General features: G+C 38.3%; 2 protein-coding genes across 2 annotated transcripts; one reads left to right on the plus strand and one right to left on the minus strand.

The window, feature by feature from the left end:
- The first annotated feature begins 1,180 nt into the window (after positions 1 to 1,180).
- On the plus strand, positions 1,181 to 11,330 carry c2h10orf71 (chromosome 2 C10orf71 homolog). The gene has a single exon (XM_073834623.1). It carries the CDS (start codon positions 1,181 to 1,183, stop codon positions 10,478 to 10,480), a length of 9,300 nt encoding a protein of 3,099 aa, XP_073690724.1. The 3' UTR covers positions 10,481 to 11,330.
- Positions 11,331 to 15,471: 4,141 nt separating this feature from the next.
- Positions 15,472 to 19,539, minus strand: drgx (dorsal root ganglia homeobox). The gene is made up of 6 exons (XM_073833593.1): positions 19,317 to 19,539; positions 18,706 to 18,806; positions 18,103 to 18,204; positions 16,331 to 16,497; positions 16,128 to 16,240; positions 15,472 to 15,967 (listed from the first exon to the last, which is right to left on the minus strand). Exons 1-6 carry the CDS (start codon positions 19,372 to 19,374, stop codon positions 15,636 to 15,638), a joined length of 873 nt encoding a protein of 290 aa, XP_073689694.1. The 5' UTR covers positions 19,375 to 19,539; the 3' UTR covers positions 15,472 to 15,635.
- Positions 19,540 to 20,876: the final 1,337 nt, after the last annotated feature.

Consider the following 20,876-nt stretch of genomic DNA (forward strand, 5'->3'; position numbering starts at 1 on the left):
GGGTCTGTGGTGGTAATAGCCCTGTATCAAAGTAGCGTAAAAAATTAAACATAAATATTATTATCACCTAAAGCAGTGTTTCTCAACTCCAGTCCTCGGGACCCACTGCTCTGCACATTTTGTATGTTTCTGAGTCTGACACACTCAGTTCAGTTCATGAATCTTTCTACTAATGAGCTGATGATCAAAATCAGGTGCCTTAAATGAGGAAGACATACAAAATGTGCAGAGCAGTGGGTCCCGAGGACTGGAGTTGAGAAACACTGATCTAAAGATTAGACTGAATTAATTTTTTTTTTAATTATTCAGACAACTCTTTAACACTTTAACTAGATGAAAAAGACATTCCAGAGCTATTCTCACTAAAATGTCTTGCATGTTTCAAAGCATCAGGGGAATTTATTTTTACTCACACATTTAAATTTGTAACCACACTGATGCGGGGAAAGTATTTATAGCTATACCCCAGCATTTAGCATTGACTCTAGAAATAATTGCCATTACATTTGTTGTATTGAATGTTATGCTTTCTATAAAAAGCAACATTTTGAAAGAATCCTAATTTAATTATCTCAAATATTTGATTTTCACAACTGTACACGTATGCCTGTTTTTTTGTATAAAAAATTTGTACAGGTGCTTCAAAACATACTAACATTTAAAAGATGTAATGGATGTAATGCTTGAACCAAATACTTTATAATTCTACCAATACTATATGAATTCCATGTTCAGCGTTTTCCAGACCCATTTTAGCACATAAGCGTCAGAGAGGGTTAATATGTGATCCTGTGTAAGAATGGGAAGCAGTTTCCTTCTCTAAATATACTTTATGTGACATGAATATGCAGCATGCAAGGCAAAGGTGCGGCTCAACTCACAAATGATCAGATTTAAAGGTCAAAGACTCAGATCTGAGAACAGTTTGGATGTTCATATTTAATGATTAAATGTGAATTACTAAACGTGAATCACTCAGTAGTAGCAGTTTGATTTGCAAGAACTTTGTTGAAAACTACAGTAAACAGCAAGTTGATGACATCTCTGGTCTTTTGCAGGAAAGGAAAGCATTTTGATCACCTTTTAGAAGGTGAACGACTTAAATGCAAGACACCCTGTGTCAGCCATCTCAAGACTGACAGGGACAACTGTGCCCCGTCCATGAGAGTAAGCGCTTGAAATGAGCTCCCTGGAAAAGTGCCACACAGGCCAGCGGGGAAGCATGCAGGGCCACCGCAAATACTCCGATGGCCTCAGTGACACATCCAGCAGTGGCAGCTTTATGGACGACACTGACAGGGAGGTGAGCAACCTCACTGATCGTGCCTTTAGGAGCCTGTGCATTGGAGAGGAGGCCATTTACAATGACTCGGAATTCTCCTCATCTCCTACTGAACGACACAAGGCTTTTGCAGAGGAAACCCAGCAGAAGACAATCTCCCATGAGGCATTTTCATACAGCGTTCAGCAATATGGGGAGGCGGAAGTACAGTCTGAGATGGCCTCAACATTCCAGCATTCCTATGTGGATGTAACCCATCAGGAACAGGCTTTCGGAGAGGGAAGCTTGTCTTATATGAACAATGGCTCCAAGGAGGTGACGTGGCAACAGAGCAGGAGCACATCCAGAGTGTCATCTCTAATCAAAGCTTTTAGTTCAGGGGAGTGTTACCATGACACTGGGACATGTGACGTTATTCTGGCACGGGATAGGTATAGAGACTTTGCCACTGAATCATGGGACAAATCAGCTATGCTAAGCATCCAGAGGGAACTCTCTGAGGTCTCCTCAGGATACCATCAGAATTTTAAGTCAGGGCCTTTTCAGTCTTACAGAAACCATTTTTACACATCTGACGTGGCTACCGCAGTGGCACAGGTGGACACAACAGTCCTAATGAAATCTAAAAGTAAGTTCAAGGCTCTGAACTCTACAAACTGTTTTTTCCATAGTGAATTCAGTCCCTTTCAGCTTTGGGAAGAGTACAACAGGTTCTCCTTCCAAAGTACAAGTATGTCCCGGTTTATGTCAGCTACCGAATTCCCACGGTGGTATGATTCTCCCATTTACAAAGAGCTGAAAGACAACGAAAGAATTCCAAACTCACCGTGTGAAAGTAGACGCTTCAATCAGAGACAAATTCAGGATGTTGTGGCCAGCCAGCGCTCCAGGTCCACAGTTGTCCAGAAAGCCTCCGCGATTGAGAAAAGGTGCGAATCGGAGATGGCTTCCAACTATCCACCTTGGAAGAAAAACAATAACTTTGTAAGGAATAAACTTCCAGGTAACCGGCCCTCCACAGTCTCGCCTACCAATGAGAGAATATGTAGGCCAGATTCAAATTTGTTTAGTAGTAACAAAGTTACACACGAGATAGTGGTTGAGAGCAACCTCCCTAGCAGTGTGACTCCATTTAACATCACTCAGCTCCTCACACCAGTTATACACACTAGACAAGAAACGGAGACGTCTGAGATTCTTCAGTATGCACACACTCCTTCTGTTTCTGATTATTCCTCCCAGGGTGAAACTGACCCTAAACTTCAGACAGATGTCAAACATCTGCGTGACAGCTACAAGTCTAAAGCTTCAAGTCTGCTCTTCAACCTCAAAGACAACCGAAAAAGAGTCAAAAGTACGTACAGTCCAACAAGATTTAAAGGGTTGGAAATAACAGATAGAAATAAGCAGCCCTCAAAGCTGGAGGGCCGTGAATCCAGATTTTCAGATATTTTTGTATCCCAAGACACGGCTCAGGAGAATCTGATTGGAACGGATGCATGGGCCTCATATAACCTAACTCGAGAGCCCAGCGCAGCTCTTATCACCCCTAAAGGTTATACTGATGGCTTTGAATCATATGATAATTTGACATTAACTTCACCTCAAATTCAGGATAGAGTCACTAATTACAAATCGTACCGTGGAAGTTCAGAGGGTCACTCTCCTGGCACAGAAATGCTGGCTAACACAGAGCTCTCAACACACAATCTTTTAGCACAGGATAAAAGTGTTCTGACATCAGAAGGTCAATTAAAAGACCTCAGCGATACTTTTATGCGTGCTAGGCCAGAAATAGCAAATGTGCTTCCAAAGGCTTACCTACCGACACATTCTTTGCCTGCTCAGACATCAGAACGATACGGCCAGAGTGATAACGCAAGTCAAAATGATCTAAAACAAAGAAAGGACTTTGGAAGAAAAACATTCATTGAATACAATCAAAACGAGGCTGTCGGTTCAGTCAAGGATACAGACAGCAGATCTGAATCACGGGCATTTAGAGGAGAAATAGCAGCACTGATTGAGATGGACAAACAGAGAAAGGCCACTGCTAAACAATATTTTGCCAATGACAGCTATTCTGTCAGAAAGGAAACGTATATGCAAAAAGTGAATGAAGACATTAAACTTGGTCGACTTGCAAAGGAAGAAGAGAATGAGGTTAGGGAAGAAACAGTATCACCCAGGAAAACATCTTACAGTGAAAAATCTATATATGACAACCAATTAAACACATTTTCAAAGGCTACTGAATCATATGGAATACCAAAAAACAGTCTTCAGAACAAAACGTCTCCTCTAACGGACGTTTATGGTGGTTTACAAAGCTTCAGTGTCAAAAACGAATTTGTTAAAGGAGTGCCAGAGCAAAATCCTTCTTTTAATACCAAGGCGACACAAAATACATTTGATCAGAGAGCTCATGCACCTTTACAAGACTATAAAGGTCAAAAGAATGAAGGATTGTATTCTTATCAGCCGTATAGGTATGAGCCTAATAAACAATGGCACATGTCATCAACAGATGAAGATAGACACACTAAGGAAAGTTTATGGACACAGAAACAATCAGAGATGATTGAACAAACTGGTTCCAAGAGTTACAAACTCTCCAGTACATCTTCAAGTACACTACACATACATCAAAATGAGTTTTCCACCAACAACAGGGCACCAAATCTTGATTCAGTTGTCTCAAACATTGACACCTCAGATCAAAATAATAGTTTACCAACTCAACAAGAAGACAGGTTCAGCATTAATGATATTCTTGCTGTTAGAGATAATGAGCAAGCCAAGAGATTAAAGGATAATATAGTTGTTTGGTCAAAACCAGAAAACCTACAAAATCCAAATAAATATGATACAGCTGAGAAACTAACCATAACAGAGCCTGTAAAAGAGCAGGAACAACAAGGCTACAAAGTGCAGGACATTACAAGTCCATCACCTGGCTATGTAAGGAAGGATTTTCAAAATACAAATGAAATAAATATAAGCACTGACAGAAAAGACAGAACGATGACTAAAGATACTGACAAGGTCACAACAAGATTGCTTTCTTACAAGGAAAGAGGCCAGAGCAAACAAGAAATACTAACGTCGAAATTGAAAGCACATGCTCAAAAGGAAATATCAGCGATTAAAGAAAAGGGACTTGCCAAACAAGGCATTCTTGCGAGAAATGGAACAAAATCAAGAGGGGCTATCAATAATGATGGTCAAGAAGGTCAGTCTGTAAAGAAGGAAATCACAGCAGACAAGCTGAATCACTTGTTTCAAGATATCACTTATTCCAGTGTAACCCAGTACAATGAACATATTAAATCAGACGACGACCAACCCAAGAATAGATCTCCACTTTCAACAGAAACACAACCTCTTTGTTTTGAAGATAATCAAAATGCAACCCCAGAAATGAAGGATGAGAATGTAAAATACAAACCTTTGGCTATAGAAAGGCTGAAAGACAAACATCCAGCTGATGATATAGAAACAAAAGAACTGTTTACACAGGACAAAAGGGCAACAGTGCCAGATATAAAAAATAATGTCCATAAAAACTACCAGGCTTCCAGAATGTCAGAAGATAAACAAACAAGTGTGACAACCTCAGAGGATATAAACTCTAATACGAAATCGTCAAAGCAACGTCATGAAATTTCACCAGGTGAATTGATGTCAGGTCATTTGACAGACGCAGTCAAGACCTACAGAGAGAACTACACTTCCCATAATCCATCTACTTCCTCTGAAAAATCTGTGACTAAACCTGCTGATATAATCAAAGAAGATAGTGAAACTACAAAATCAAACAGTGCTTTGAACAAAAATTCTACATTTTTGGGTTTGGAGAAAACCACACCCAGAGTTGAGGAAGCTACTGTACATCATAAAAGTAAGATTACTGCTGCCATGGAGCAGTCTAAAAATGAACCAATCAAAAATAGCTCTGGGATTACAGCTAGTCAACTGACGTCCTCATCAAGTGACATGAAATATAAAAATGGAATTCCACCTGCTAAACGACTGCTAGAACCTGCCAAATCAGAGCTTACCTCAAGCCTTCAAACCAATACATTGAATGTAGATTCAGAGCAGCCTATTATTAGAAACTGCAAACACAATTCTGTTGTAAAGTCAGATTCAGAGGTGTCATCAAGAGAAAATACAGTCCAAATCAACTCTGCAGCAACAAATGACCTGGCCTCTCAAAGAACCAGGGAGCCAGAAACACTAAAACCTTTTAATAATGATGAACAAGCATTAATAAACAAAAACTATACAATTCAGGAAAATGACTTTGCTAAGAAACAAAACAATACTTCACAAGTAAAGGCTGTAGAAACTACCTCTGCAAACCAGATGGTGGAGAGTCATTCAAAACCAGAAACAGATGAAAAATCACTGACACAAATAGCTTCAGCTGAAGCAAAGGAAAGCTGTCAGCAAAAAGAACTCCAAGATGATGATAATACAAAGACTAAGTTCCTATTTGACAAGAATGAGCTCCCTAAAAGCCATTCGAGGATGTCAAGAATTAAAGATGATTCAGAAGTAGTAAACTGTCAACGAAAAGAGAAAATAACAGAAGGTACAAGCCCAGAACAAGAACTTCCCAGACCATTAGAAATATCACATGAGAAAAACAATCCACAAAAGTCCACAGAAGAGTCTCAAGAAGTTAATACGACCAATTTTAAACTTCAAAAATCAGTTGAAGATGCATTAAAACCAAATGTTTCCTCACAATGTAAAGTAATAGTAGAGGAGGATGCAACTCAAAAGAATAATATACAGCCTGTTTTAACGCAGAATGTAGAATCCACAGCAGATACATCAAACATGGCCATTCCCACACCAAGCAATGAGGAATCTTTAGAGGAACCCATGATTTTCAGTATTTGTGTCTCAAGCAAAACAGAAGCAGCATTAGATGATGAACCTATGATCTACACTATTTGTGTGTCTAGTAAGTGTCATATTGATGAGGAACAAAATCCGGAAAAACAAGAGGAGGAGCGTTTTGTTGAAACTGAGAAACCTGTGAAGGATGAAAATAAGAGAGTGGAAAATAAGCATGATGATGTTCACAGAAAGACTGAAGTGTCTTCAAACATTGAAGAAAAAGAAGACAAGATTGGAAAGCGTGAACCGCCGGCAACTACAGATAAGTCAAGCATCACAGGAAGAGCTAGTACATCATATGAGGACCTCTTGGCTAAATATGGGCTACCAGTCAGAGATCACAGTCATCTCACATCAAAACATATGCAGGATGAGAGAGAACAAAAAGAAAAGGTGGAGACTGAAACTCACCTGTCACACAAAGCAATAAAACATGGAATGAATAGATCTCTGTCATCCAAAGAGAAAAGCTCAGATGCAACACAAACACATCCAGATGACTCCAAACTGGTTTCTGATCAGCAAGCATCCATTACAAGTCAACGTTTAAAGGGAACTGAGTGTGAAGTCAAGCAAGTAAAAGTGCAACACTATGATACCACATCAACTCATTCCAACAACATGGCTGAAAAGCAACAGACTACAGGACACAATATGCCAAAGCTTGGTCAGTCTACAAGAGATGCTACCATAATACTTAAAGATACAAAAAATGTTGAGCAAGATCAAGATACTCCCATTGAACCATCAAGGCACAGTAGGGGAAATGATATTGAGTTGAAGGAAAAGAAAGTTCAGGAGCAAGTGAGGAACACTGATAAATTGCAAAGTCTGAAAATTAAAGGAAACATGTTGGATGATGTATATAATTCTAAAGAGTCCCCAAAGAAAACTGAGAATGTATCCCTGACAGCTAAACAACTTGCAACAACAGATGAATCAGCAAGAGCAACAAAGACTGGGATTTTAAAAGCACCGATTTCATCCAAGGCAAAGGCTACAGTCAACACTAAACTCACTGAAAGTACAATTCCAGAAAGGACAATACCCCAAACTAAAAAGAAGCCTCAGAAGGTGGAAGGTGAAGACCAGATGTTTAATGAAACTGATACATTTACGAGTCAAAAGAATAAAATATATGGAAGAGAAACATTTAACTCAAAAGTTGAGGCAAAACAAAAAGATACTGTAATGGCTATGAAACAAGAATCTGTGTCAGGCAAAGATGTCCAAACTCTGCAAAAGAATGTAAAGGAGGATGAGAAAGGAAAGGAGAAAAGGTCACAAGAGAAGTTACAAGTTGAATTTGACACGAGTAATGAAACTATAAACAGGATGAAGATGGTTTTAAAAGATGGCGCTGCCACACATGTTAATAATTATAGGGATAAAGTTAGCAGTATTGGTGAGGATGTGTGTACTGTTGTAAAACAAGACCAGGCCTCTTTTGAAGTCCCAAAAATTCACTTAGAGGACATTAAAGTGTCTACAGAGGAAGTGTCATCAAACAAAGAATTCATGGCATGCCACAAAAACCAACATGAAGTGATAAAGAAGGAAAATCCGAAAGGAACGAAAGGAGCTGTAGTGACTGAACTTGTGGGTGAAAGAGGCTTTACAGAGCAAAAGAACTTAGCAGTAAAGCCCCTTCCAGTTCAAAATGAACCCAAAACTGTGAATAATATGAAAGGGTCCATTGAAATGGCACACAAAAATACATATGATGTTGGAAAAGAAATCACACCACTTAAGAAAGGTAGTCCAAGTAAATTAGAAAAGACAGAAATTAAACCAAGTCAAGGAGCAGCTGGGACTCAAGATTTAAAAGTCTATGATAATAAACAACCCGCACTGAACAGTGATATAAGAAAGAAAGAAGACCCTGTATTAAGTCTGAGTGGTCAAAATGTTGGTAATTTGAAAGTTAATGAAAGCAGCCTCAGAGGGAAGAAAGAAAGAAACATTGCATCTAAGGAGACAAAACAGGCCGGTCAGACTAATACAAACCAGCATCAGCCAGAAACAAAAAGAAGTGAAAGACAAGAGAATGCTCAGTTAAGTCAACAGGACATAAAGAAAGAAGGTATATTATCCAAACCAGAGGCTACCCAGAAGAACAAGAAGGTGACTAGACCAGAAATATCAGCTATCGCAGATTATGCCAGATTGAGAGTTATCGCTGCTGAAGATGATACGAAAGAGATTGATATATTCCCCAAACTGGACTTCTACAACAGTTACGATCAGCCAGTTTTAAGAATTCATAAAGATGTACATGGAAATGTGTCGGATATAGGGGGAGAATCTAAAAGAGACATCATTTCAATGGCGAAAGGTCAAAATCTTGAGGAAGAAACATCACAGTTTAAAAAACAAACAGATAAGGAGAAGTTACCTCAACAGCAAAACTACTTAATTCCCAGTACAGTTCAACAAATACCTGTATCACAGGTAGCTTCAGGTTCACAAGATGAGGCTGGATCAATGGGCTCGGAACCAAGGGCACTAACAAATCTTAAGGAATCAAACACAAAACCAACTTTCATGGAGCATCCAAACAAAGGAGAAAGAAACAAAATGTATCAGTCCAAGAATCCCCAAGGTGTACCATTGCGAGCCGAAGGTACAATAAGCAGGTCAAGACAAATGACTCATGACAAAACAAGACAAGAATCAAGACAAGAATCTCTTGCAAACTTGTCAACATCTGGCACTGTCAACGCAGTGGACATCCAAGTTAATGTGGCATCACCCCGTGGAGAAGAAATGGAAGAACTACAGTATTACACAGTGAACGCTCTTGACACTGAAACAAAGCCAAAAGAAGCACCTGAACCACCTCCTCCAAGTCTCAAAATGTCTCAAAACACAGAATCAGAGGAAGAGAAAAAGGAAGATAGCTCGTTTTTGCAAACTCTAATGGACTACGGAAAAGTTAATGCGACAGGACCACGATCCAACTCTTCTTCTCCAGCCATGGGGAGACCCATCATGTTCAGAGTGAAGGATAATACCACCAGAACATCTTCTGTGACCAAAACCGTCAAGCCACGCTTTCACAGATCATTCTCTGAAGACTTCAGGATTGGCTCCCCAAAGGAACACTTGAGCGGTTCAGAGAAAGAAGATGAAATTCAGGCCAAAGAGACTACTAACCCTTCGGTCTTACACGAACCAGCTATTGCTGCCCAACGGCTCCAAAAATTCAAGGAGACACTTCAGAACAACTTGCCCTCAGCAGAATATGCAACAAAACAATCAAAGAGCTATCGGAGAAGAAGCCAAAATTTTGAGGAAGAAGAAACTTGTTCTGTTATCAGCACAGTGTCAGAGGATATGGAGAACTTTACGGCAAGCTTCAGAGACGTGGCCAACATGAGTGCGGGCTTCATGACCAAGCATGAAAGTTACAGAGACGCCTACCAAAGGCCTGCGTCCGCCTGCTACGAACGACCAGAGTCGTCCTGCTATGAAAGACCAGAATCTGCCTGTAGTGATATGAGGCCATTTGGTAAACCTCCAACGGTGCCCCCAAAGTCTGAAAAAGCTCTTTGGCGAGCACAAAGACTTACAACGAGGCGTATGAAAAAGGCTGAGACTCCTAAGATGCCACCTGAAAACCAAGAACCGCCAGAGTCCAAATCAATCAAAAACGTCTCTAGTGTGTCCTCTTCACCTTCAGATATGCTGTCAACACATTTAGCAGTACAAGCTTCGCCTCCTCTTTCACAATATGACGTCCAGCCAAATTACACCCCCCCTGCACACAGTATAGTTGCCCAACCTTTCCCTGTGACACAGAGAAAGCTTTTGCAAGACCCAAACTCAGGGCAGTACTTCATGGTGGATGTTCCTTTACCAGTTAAGACAAAGACATTTTATGACCCGGAAACTGGTAAATACGTACAGCTGAATGTCCGTCAGAGGTCTCAGGGTGCTCTAACACAACCAGCATCATTGGAGATGTTGAACACTCCCTACATGCTGTATCGTGGGTTTCTGCCAATGGCCCCGTCTTCATTACCACCCTTGAGGTCGTCATCTGAAATGTCAACACCAGCAGACAACCAGGATACACTTGAGGGAGGTAGTGAAGCATGGAGACAGAATGTTTATTTGCAGAATAGCAACAGAGATTCCCAGCAATACCCTGATGCACTGTGTAGCTCACAGGAGCAAATTCATAATCCATCTTTGTATGCAGAAAACAATATCAATAACAATGAAAGACACACAGATATTATAACTATGAGTGAATTAGAGGACTTTGCAATGGAGAGCACATGATGAATAGTAAGTTGTTTAGTTGGGTAAATACTGTTTGTACACAAATCTAAAGCTAAATGACTGTATATCTAAGCTATTTAAACTATTTAAGTTCTTAAGTTCTTGTTTTTGATTTGTATTTAAGGATTGCTGTTAAACCGCATTGTGTTTTGTAGCTGAGGTTAACATAATTGAGGTAGGCAAGGGCTCTTTATTGTAAAAAAAAAAAAGTCAAGGGAAGAACTGTGAAGCATTCCAATTAATTATGTTATGTTGAAAATAATTTTGCAGTGTACTTGTTTATAAAACAATAAAAACCCACAGAGCACACTACATTCAAGGGAAGTATTTCTACAGTGTTTTTAATGCTAAAGCCTTATCCTCATACCGCCTTTTTAGTCAGGTTTTCCTGAATAAAAATTGTACATTACAAGTTTGTCAGGTTTTAAACTCAGTTTAAGGGTACTCGCCATATTAAAACAACATTTCCCTTGATGTGCTTTGGCAGATTACATATTAAAAACGGGGTGTCTGTCTTTACCTTGTCATGGTTGCTGATGTATGACTATACAATGATTGCCTTACTTGCAATATACTACTTTTACAGTCTTTTAGAAACTCATTACATCATCATTAAAGAAAGATGTGAAATCCAAATTTGTTGGCTGGCTGCTGTTTTCTCACACAAATCCCTTTAAATAACTAATCCATTAAAAAATCATTAAAAAAAAGGTAAAAATTCATGTATTGTCTGATGTAAACTTGAGAATGAGCTTCATTGCTTTCTTTACCTCAGTGCTGTGATATACAGTATTTGTGGGTTTGATTGAATTCAGTATCTGCACAATAGACCACTCTAGTGGACAAAGGGTGCATTGCACGTTGTATTTCCAAACTATATTTTCTAATAAATCGATTTCTAAACATATCTATTTGGCTGATAATTATTTTAAAAATACATTTTTTTTTTCATCCTGTAGGCATAAAAAATATTCAGCGCTTGCGTAAGAAACTATTAAACATAATCAGATCCGTTAACAATAGTTCTCTTATCTTTCCCAGTCAAAATAAAAGTAGTGAGTTATTGATCTATTTTTTACATAAGTGCAGGCAGCTGTGATAACTGCGCAAATGTTGACCATATCTTGACCTATGCAGGAGGCCCATATCTCAAACAACTGGAGCACCAGAGTTTGGATATGACTTCACTGACAATGTATCATTAATGCAACAAAAGAACTCATTAACTTCATTCAAACTGAATTTGAAACAAATGATTTGTGTCATTATTTAGTTTAGTTTAGGGTTTTTAGGCTTGCTTGGCCTCTCTCCAGTTAATTTGATGTAACAATGCTTCTCATAATAGAATGAATTACTGCACTGAATAATCAATAATCCACGTGCAATAAATGTTACGAACAGTCTTCTAAAAATACTACTACAATAACTCTAAATTACTTAAAACCATCACAGGCCATTTTGTTTCTCTGTTTGCTTGCTGTGCGGGAATTCATTTTGGAAAAGAAAAAAAGATTAACAGCAGCAACAGTGTCTAAATTGATTTTTCCCCTGAGTTGGGTTTTCTCAAAGTGGAGACATCTTTATCAGCCGATGCAATGTGCGCTTACAATAGTACTTCTATTGTCTGAGAGAAACACACTGAGGACGACAGGTCACATATGGAGCAAACATGTTTTAGGTTTAGATATAAGAAAACTGTGATCGTTATGACCAGCATCTTGCCTGTTTTTGACACATATTCATATGTGGCCCTGGACCACAAAAGCAGTCTTAAGTAGCACGGGTATATTTGTAGCAGTAGACAAAAATACATTGTATAGGTCAAAATTATAGATTTTTCTTTTATGCCAAAAATCATTAGGATATGTAAAGATCATGTTTCATGAAGATATTTTGTTAATTTTCTATCGTAAATATATCAAAACATCATTTTTGATTAGCAATATGCATTGCTAAGAACTTTCTCAATTTTTAGATTTTTTTGCACTCTCAGATTCCAGATTTTTAAATAGTTGTATATAATCAGCTTGAGATGATGTATAAATCTCAATTTCAAACAAATTGACCCTTATGATGACTGTTTTTGTGGTCCAGGGTCACATAGCATTTTAAATTACTTAAAATCGTTGCAAAATAAATGTATTTCACTTGCAGTCCATGATAGAGATTAAACTCAATTTCTAACTTTCCCATGGACTATTTAACTAATAAAAATGATATTTAACACAATCCTCTCAAACTACAAATTCCAAAATGTATGATAAAGAAAACCAGTTAAAATGAAGAAAAAATATATTATTTTTCCCAGAAAAATAAAGTAAAAATATGAAGTGACTCATCCTGAACGCACTCATTTCGTCCAATCAAATGCTCTCTAGAATGTCCATTTTCCACCCCCTAATACCGCCTACTTCTGACTAGCACTACCGAGTAGCTATATTATGGCTGTGATGTAAACAAATGGCTACAAGCTACTAAAAAAGGGAAATAATCTTCAGCATAACTCAATACAAAATATATTAGAAAAAAAGAGAGAACGTTTTCTAATATCTTGAAACATTTAGATTGACCGTATGTAAGTTATGTATACATATTAGTATACATATTAATAAATTAACATGTTAATTATACATTTTGACGTAAAATTTTGAGGCTAAATGTTCAAATACTTCCTCAGTGTAAATATTGGTGAAAACTCCGTCAGCCGCTCGCCCGTCATGTTGTTTGATGGTAGAAATCACGACAGTGATCAATTTATCGATATAGAGGGCGCTGTGAAGACACAGAAATCAGAAGCACTGCGACAGCTAAAATGATAAAAATACATAATTAAAAAGAAAATTTAATTATGTGTGCTCCCCTAAGCAACGTATTTTTACTAGAACGAAGTCACAATGTCGGAGTTATGTGTCACGTGATCTTAATCAGTTCTGCTTTGTTCGTCACTTTGCATAATCAAATATTTAGAGAGGCTTTAAAATAAATACAATAAAACGAAATACATAAAAATAATAAAGATTAGACACACTTAATCTTTATTTAATAATATTTTAAATGTAAGACTTATCTATCATTTTAGACATAACTTCGTAAAAGTGGGCGTGGCCATTTGTCAATTTTATTTGTGTGGCTTTCCGTCTCATCCGCGTCCAGCGCTTATTAGCTGTACAGAACAGCTTGTTTTGCTGCTTAGTATTGCAAATTGGTGTTTTACCAAATAATTGAATGTATTATCTTAATTATAAACACTCGTTTATAGTGCAAACAGTTTTACCGTTTAATGCCCATTGTTATTCTTCTTCTTATTTCCCTATAGCGGATAATCAGCCGGAAGTCTCACCCATAGGCTTACTTCTGTGTTGAGAAAAAAGGTGGATATTTTTTGGAAATGTATAAAATCTGCCATTAAAACATCACAACTAATTTTAACTTCAGTCTGAGTATATGTAGACTGTGTGGAGTTTTATTGTAGTATATTTTGTTGTTAATTCAGTGCCTTCTTCCATCTGTTTGCATGTGTTGTGTAATATGAGAATTTTCATTTGTTTCTCACTTAATGTCATCTTATGAGTAATAGTAATTCTGCTTATTATATTGAGACGATGCCACGGAAGCTAATTAATAATATTGCAGCCTGGTCATACTTAATTTTCTCTAACCTCATTTGTATATATTACAATATTCCATTTTTTATATTATTATCATTGTTCATATTAATTATTGCAAAAAAAAAAAAAAAATCTTCTTTGTTTAAAAGTTCAATACTGTTTTTTCACACACATTTTGAACAAAGTATGTATTATTGTCACCAAAGAACACAAATGCCACTCAGCACTGTTCCATCAGGCAAGACTTTTGACATTATCTGGCTCTGCTTTGTCACCAGGGTGTCACATCATGAATAATTAAATCACTACTTTGTGATCATACATAATTCAGCATCAATTATTAATGCTAATGTGTGTGCAGTTTACTCAATTGTGTTATTGACTATCAAAAGTAATTTCCTGAAAATCCTCAAGGACGAGAATTTAATCAGCCCGGCTTCTTTTGAAAGGTGTTCTTAAACTAAGTTGCTTTTCCAATAATACTATGTGTTTCTTTGAAAACAGGTAGGCTACTTATGATTCCTTTTAATAACCTATTTGATGGTTCACATGCTTCTAAATGACTATAATAGCACTGCGATCTAAAACAGCATGGTTTTCTTAGTATTTTTGGATATAAAGAAAATAAAAAGAATTCTTACAAAACCCTAATGACAGCTGAGCTTTGTAGCATGTCCAATGCATAATGTCATAATTAGCACCTGTCGCATTATTGTCATCATGGGACGCGTGTAAAATTGCTATGTGATATGAGAAAGTCACTTTAAGGTAAATAAATAATAAGACCAACCATTGCTTCCATTTTTGCAGCCCTACCGCTTGTGAACGAATTAATAATTGATCATAGCCAGATGGTGTGAGCAATAGGCAACAGGAGATGTACATGATTGCCTACATGTTTAATTGTTTTATAGAACATGTCAAAACAGGACCAGTGTCTGAACTCTCGCAGTCTATCACGGACGTACAGATGTGATGACAAGAGAGATGTCAGTTGCCATCACATCAGCATCAATAAGAGTTACCTGGATCATATCATAAAACATGACAAACCACTTAATATACAGTTCTGTCCTTGATATTATCTTACATATATTATTTCACAATAGTACAATTATATTTCAGCATGGCATATATCTTGACACAATGCAGAATGTCTATTATCACCTGACTTCACAGTACACAAGTCAAACATCAAAGTGGATTGTGAAAAAAAATTAAATAAGTTCACATTGGCAACCAGGGAGTTTTCTTTTACCACACAGCAAAAGTCATTCCGCCACAAAAACCGAATTACAGCGCCAGGCGCCCGCATACACCCGAACGGGGAAAACAAGAATCATGAGTAAAAGTGAATGAGGAGAAGAAAAATTACAGCTGAATTAATAGTTTGACACGTACACGCAAAATACACAACAAGGGATTGCACTTAACACCGTCCTGTCCAGGAAATGTCAGTGCTCTCAAGAAAAGAGGCAGCAGGCATTCAGTGTTTGATTATAAATCCTTCGTCCAAAGTGTGTCCTCAAAAAAAGAGAAGAAAAAAATCATTTCTTATCCGGACCCTCCTTTTGGCAGTGCAGATGCTTGTCTGGAGTTCTCCGTAGTGATATGATCTTAGAGGTTCCAGAGTTAGGACTGGAATCGCTTCCTCCAGCAGAAACAGTGCTTTGGCCCAGCCCGACCCCTGGACCTGCTCCGGGCCCGGCTGTAGACCCTGCCCCCAGCAGGTTGGCTGACTGCAGCACCGCCTCCGAATGTTCCCTAGCCTTCATCCGCAGGGCTGCGACACTGGCTGTCCGGTTACTCTGGCACCCATATGGTGGCAGGAAGGAGAGGCCCATTGGGTCAGGCACACAGCAGGAACACAATGGACTTCCTGATGAAACCAGAATAGTGTGTTATAATTGGGCATCTAATGTCTTTTATCATTTCTATCTAAATGTATTTATTCAAAGGCAACAACATAGTAACAGTATGTTGTGTCATATCAGTCACAGTAGCAAAAAATATCAAACCTAGTAGATCCTGCATCTTACCTTTTAAAGTTGCCACTTGTGAAAGGGCTTGTGCGTACGTGGCTGTGTTCAGCAGAGTCCCGGGCAGACAAGATGGGAAAAAAGGTCCACCTGATCCCACCACTCTGTTAATACTTTGCATAAAGGAAAGAATTTGGCATTACATCTCTTGACAAAAACAATAATATATTTTGTATGGATATTTAAATTGATGTTCTACACACTTCTGCTGTAGTTCAAGTGGTTCTTTCTTATTTCTGCCGTGGTCAACGGGAGACTGGTTGAGGTTTCGTGCAGGAGGGGTGCCGTCACTCATTTCTTTGCTTCCCTCCTGGTCCGAAGTTCCTCTCTCTGTTTTTCTCCACTTTGCCCTTCGGTTTTGGAACCACACCTAAAGAAAAAGCAGAGTATGAACAAATAATAATAATGAGTACACATTTTGTATTATGTCTCTTGGTTTGATTAAAAATTACAAATTCACTTTCATGTGATTTTGTGGAAAAGATTATGTTAGGAAAAGGAGAGAAGAAAAAAAGGCATACATCATGAGGATGAATAAATGATAGAATTTAAATTTGGGGGGTGAAAACCACCTCTGTTGATCTAAAATGTCACTTGTCAATTAGAAGCTGCATGAATATTAGAATTTTTGTGAAATGCGCTGCAGAATTTAACAAGCAAGTGACTTATTTGAAACTTCAGGCACACGATTGCTGAGCATATGCAGCGAAGTTCTTGTATGTTAATTGAATGAAGGTCATTGCCTATAACAACATTTAATTGAGCAATTTTTCATTATCATTTTTTAATGACTTCCTACTGACAGTGTCCCTGCTTCTGAGAGAGAACCATGATGAAGTCGTTTATTTCTCTATTTAGTGATTGTTTGACAACATCAGATTCGATTAAGTCTGTGCTCTCTAAGGCATTAATCATATTTGAATGGGAAAGGTTGCATAATGCGGCCATATCTCCAGCGCCTGGCCAGCATTGTGCAAAGGTACAATGATGTGAGCAAACAAACAAAACGCCACACACATATAGCTGCTCTCTGCACATAATATGACACAACAGTTTACTGGCAGGACAACAATATTCACAATGTAATTGTGGCAACATTATCTCACCCTTGCACCTTCCAGCTAGAAGTCATGATCCCCCAGCACTGAATGCTCCATAATTGCACCATTAATCTCAATTTGCAGTTTGTTCTTAATGCAGCACAAGCCAATTGACACTTTAAAAACGGCAGGCGCCCACTACACTACAACAAAAAGAAAATTTATTTCCTAATAATAATGTAAGTTTAATATCCCCGCATGCTGCGACCGATTCATGCTCAGATTTAATAATAGGAATCGGGTAATCCGATTAGAGAGAAATAATTTGTTTACAATCCCTAATTTACAGCAGCGAATTCCATTATCGCGTCGCAGTCATTGGTTTTAAGCGATAGTAAGATGACCCTGGGGAACAAAAGGGAAACTATTATATTTCCCACAATTAGATCTGAGCTCAGAAGGAAACCCAAAAGCAAATCTGGAATGCAGGAAATTACATACAGACACATTGAATGCAATTACATGGTGGCCAACTTGATATTACCGCGGATGTTTTGCAAGGCCGCAGAATATCAAATCGGAGCTTTCAGGTGCACTATAACAAAACCGTGCTGGGCTGCTCGGGACGTTTGTCTTGCTCGAAAAGCACTGCATCCTCTTTCCATTTGCTGAAACGCGGAAATGGCAGTGCATCTAAGCAATTTTTATACCTTAGAGACGAGGGCAAATTAGTGTAGAACATTACCACTAGTTAATTATGAATGACCGATTAATCAACCTAATCTAATATTCCACATTATGTTGATGTTATTAAAGCGCATCACGGAAATGACAGAGTGGCTTCATTTACTTTCTTTGGCCAAACGTGCTCGGAGCGCTTTTTTCTTGCGTGATGTATTTGTGGACAGTCTGGGCAGTCGTGGAAAGTGTCTCACCTGGACGCGAGCCTCTGTTAGGTTGATTTTCATAGCCAGCTCTTCTCTCGTAAACACGTCTGGATAGTGGGTCTGTGCAAAAACCGCCTCCAAAGCCTCCAACTGTAAAACACATTTGACACTTTTTACATATTTCACACATTCATTTCATCAATTTATGTTTTAGAATTGAGAAAGAAATTGCTTTTATTTTGAAGAAAATGTTCACGCTGCACTTTAAAATTGTTGAACTGATAACTAAAGTGGTAGAAAAGTCATTACACTTTTTCGACCCCTTTAATTACTGATTTAAAAATGCGTTTCAAATAAAATGAAATTATAGTTAGAGTTTAAATGGGTTGAGACATTTGTTCAAACAGGCCTATGCTCTTCGGCCTTTCCTTATGTTGTCGTGTAACCTTATTAATGGTTAACCTAAATAAGCGAATGCTTTACAAATGAAAGAAAACTTTACTTCCAAAAGGCGCCGTATAAATCTACACACGGCATCCCTAGTCCAAAAAATAAAAATAAAAAAATAAAACAAGCAACACAAACACTCAGGACGTTTATCAAACCTTATAGGCGAATGAAGAATTTGGAAATCTTGCTCCTCACTGATACCTGTTGTAAAGTGAAAGTCGTCCTGTTTCTGCGTTGTTTTCTGCGCAGAAAACCGTCATCAAAGTCTCCAGAGGCGTGATTCCCAAAGCCATTTGTGTTCACTATTTTAAAACAACAACGCGACACTTTAATATATAACATTTCTGTAAAAAAAAAAAAAAATTCTCATAGCCCTAAATATGATTCCCATCGGTTTCCTCTTACTTAATCGTGATGGACTAATTCACAGAGAACACAGTTGATTCATTGTATTCATCTGCTAGAGACCTGAATTATCACTTTACACAATGAGAAACCGTGACCAGCAAAATGCCAGTTGAAAGGCATGACATCTAACATCTGTTCTCAGACAGACTGCAACAAAAAGTCTCAGCTGGGCGGCTGTCAAGCCTCTCGATCACGTTGTCATGTCGCAAAACATTAAACACCGTAAGACACAAACATAGGCTAAATATAAAGTAACTTTGATTGTGAAATGCAATGCACAATATGAGGATAAATTATAGAATTGACACAAAACGCGTTTTCATAATGTTTTCGGTTTTTAAAATATATAGGCTATAGCTAAAATTAAAGTTAAAATTCTTACAAAAGAAACGAAGTATACTTACATGTGTTGGTCCTGCAGCACTCTCCCTCTAACTGTGGAGGACAGTGAAAGTAAAACATGTTTCCCGGTGCTTTGCGAGTGGAGAGAATAATTCACTCTGCAAAGAAAAAAAAAGCTGGCGAAGCGTCAACTGTTAGTGCAATCGCATGCGTATTAAAAGATAGCTTTAATACGTTTCTGCAAGCGATTAGAAGTACATAAAGTAGCAAAAGAGGGTCTTTATGCAATCGCGATTCTCGTGTCTCCTGCTCAACCTCAGCAGAGCATTCGCACTCCCACCGTCAATCACTGAGCGCTTCAGTTTATCCGCTCTTGCGCGCACACGGAGGGAGTGACCAGATGTCTTTGTGACTGTTTACAGCATGACAACACTCGCCTTTATAATCTCCCACGTAATTGCAATTAATCAGATTTTGGTTTTCAAGTCATTTGGATAGGTTGTCCGCGGCCAACCGGATTGCACACGTGGTGGAAAACGTCAAAATCCTCCAAGGCATTAATACTCCGAAAGTGTAACAACTTTAGCTCCATGCATGCCTATTCCCCAATCACAAACACACGGGCACAAGCACGATGCACTTTTTTTACACAGTTGCTTTTTATATTAAAAATCTAGATGACTGTTTTTGAATTTAAAATTGGCTGTCAGACCAGTAATTGCTCATTATATGGGTTAGGGGTCCACTTTATACGAGAATCCACTGGCTGCGCGCTCGCAGGTCCAAATTTTGATTTTGTTCACAGCAAGGGGTCCGAGGATTTATTTCCCACTCTCGCGTAAATGATATGCAGCGGGACCCTTTCAATTACTTTTAAAACGCACACGGGACGCCGAGCGCAGACACCGCCGCTCCTCTGCTGCTGGAAATGAGGCTCCGAGTAGCAGCTGAAATTTTGAAGTGCAGGACGGTATTGGATGAAATCACATAAACTGCAAAAAAGCAAGTGTAATGGTGCATAATTGGTTCTCTAATAGCATTACACAAGGATAATAGCCTGTTATGGCCCCCTGCACTATTAAGTGCTTCCCTGGCGTAGAACGTTTATGATATTAAGAGGGGAATATAATGATATTTTAGTTATTAAATGCGTGTAATTAATTTATGCACCGCTGAAAATAAAGTTGGTGTTATGATCTCGTCAAAACGCATCGGAAACTGGGGGACGAGCTCTGTGGAACTTCTTGACATTTGGATTATTACACGGAACGGAGATATATTTAGAATTGAGCAAACCTACAGATCAAGTGATTTCTACGATCGTGAGAGTGTATTACAGCAGTATATGTGCCAGATGAAATGACTCATAAAGCGCTCTATTAAAAACGTCCTTAGTGCCACGGAATAATTGCTGTTTTTAATTTTTAACTAACAGAATAATTGTGTGTGCATGAGGTCTCATAAGAAAAGACAAAAAAGAAAAAACTTCAGGACCATGGTCAGCGACGCGACAGCTTGCGTACAAATGCGTACAAACAGTTAACAGTAAGAAAAAACTTTTCAATTATTAGACTACAATTACAAATAGGTAAATTATTATTCTAATCCATCTGCATAAACGA

This window comes from Garra rufa, chromosome 2 (genome assembly GCF_049309525.1).
Source record: "Garra rufa chromosome 2, GarRuf1.0, whole genome shotgun sequence".
Lineage (NCBI taxonomy): Eukaryota > Metazoa > Chordata > Actinopteri > Cypriniformes > Cyprinidae > Garra > Garra rufa.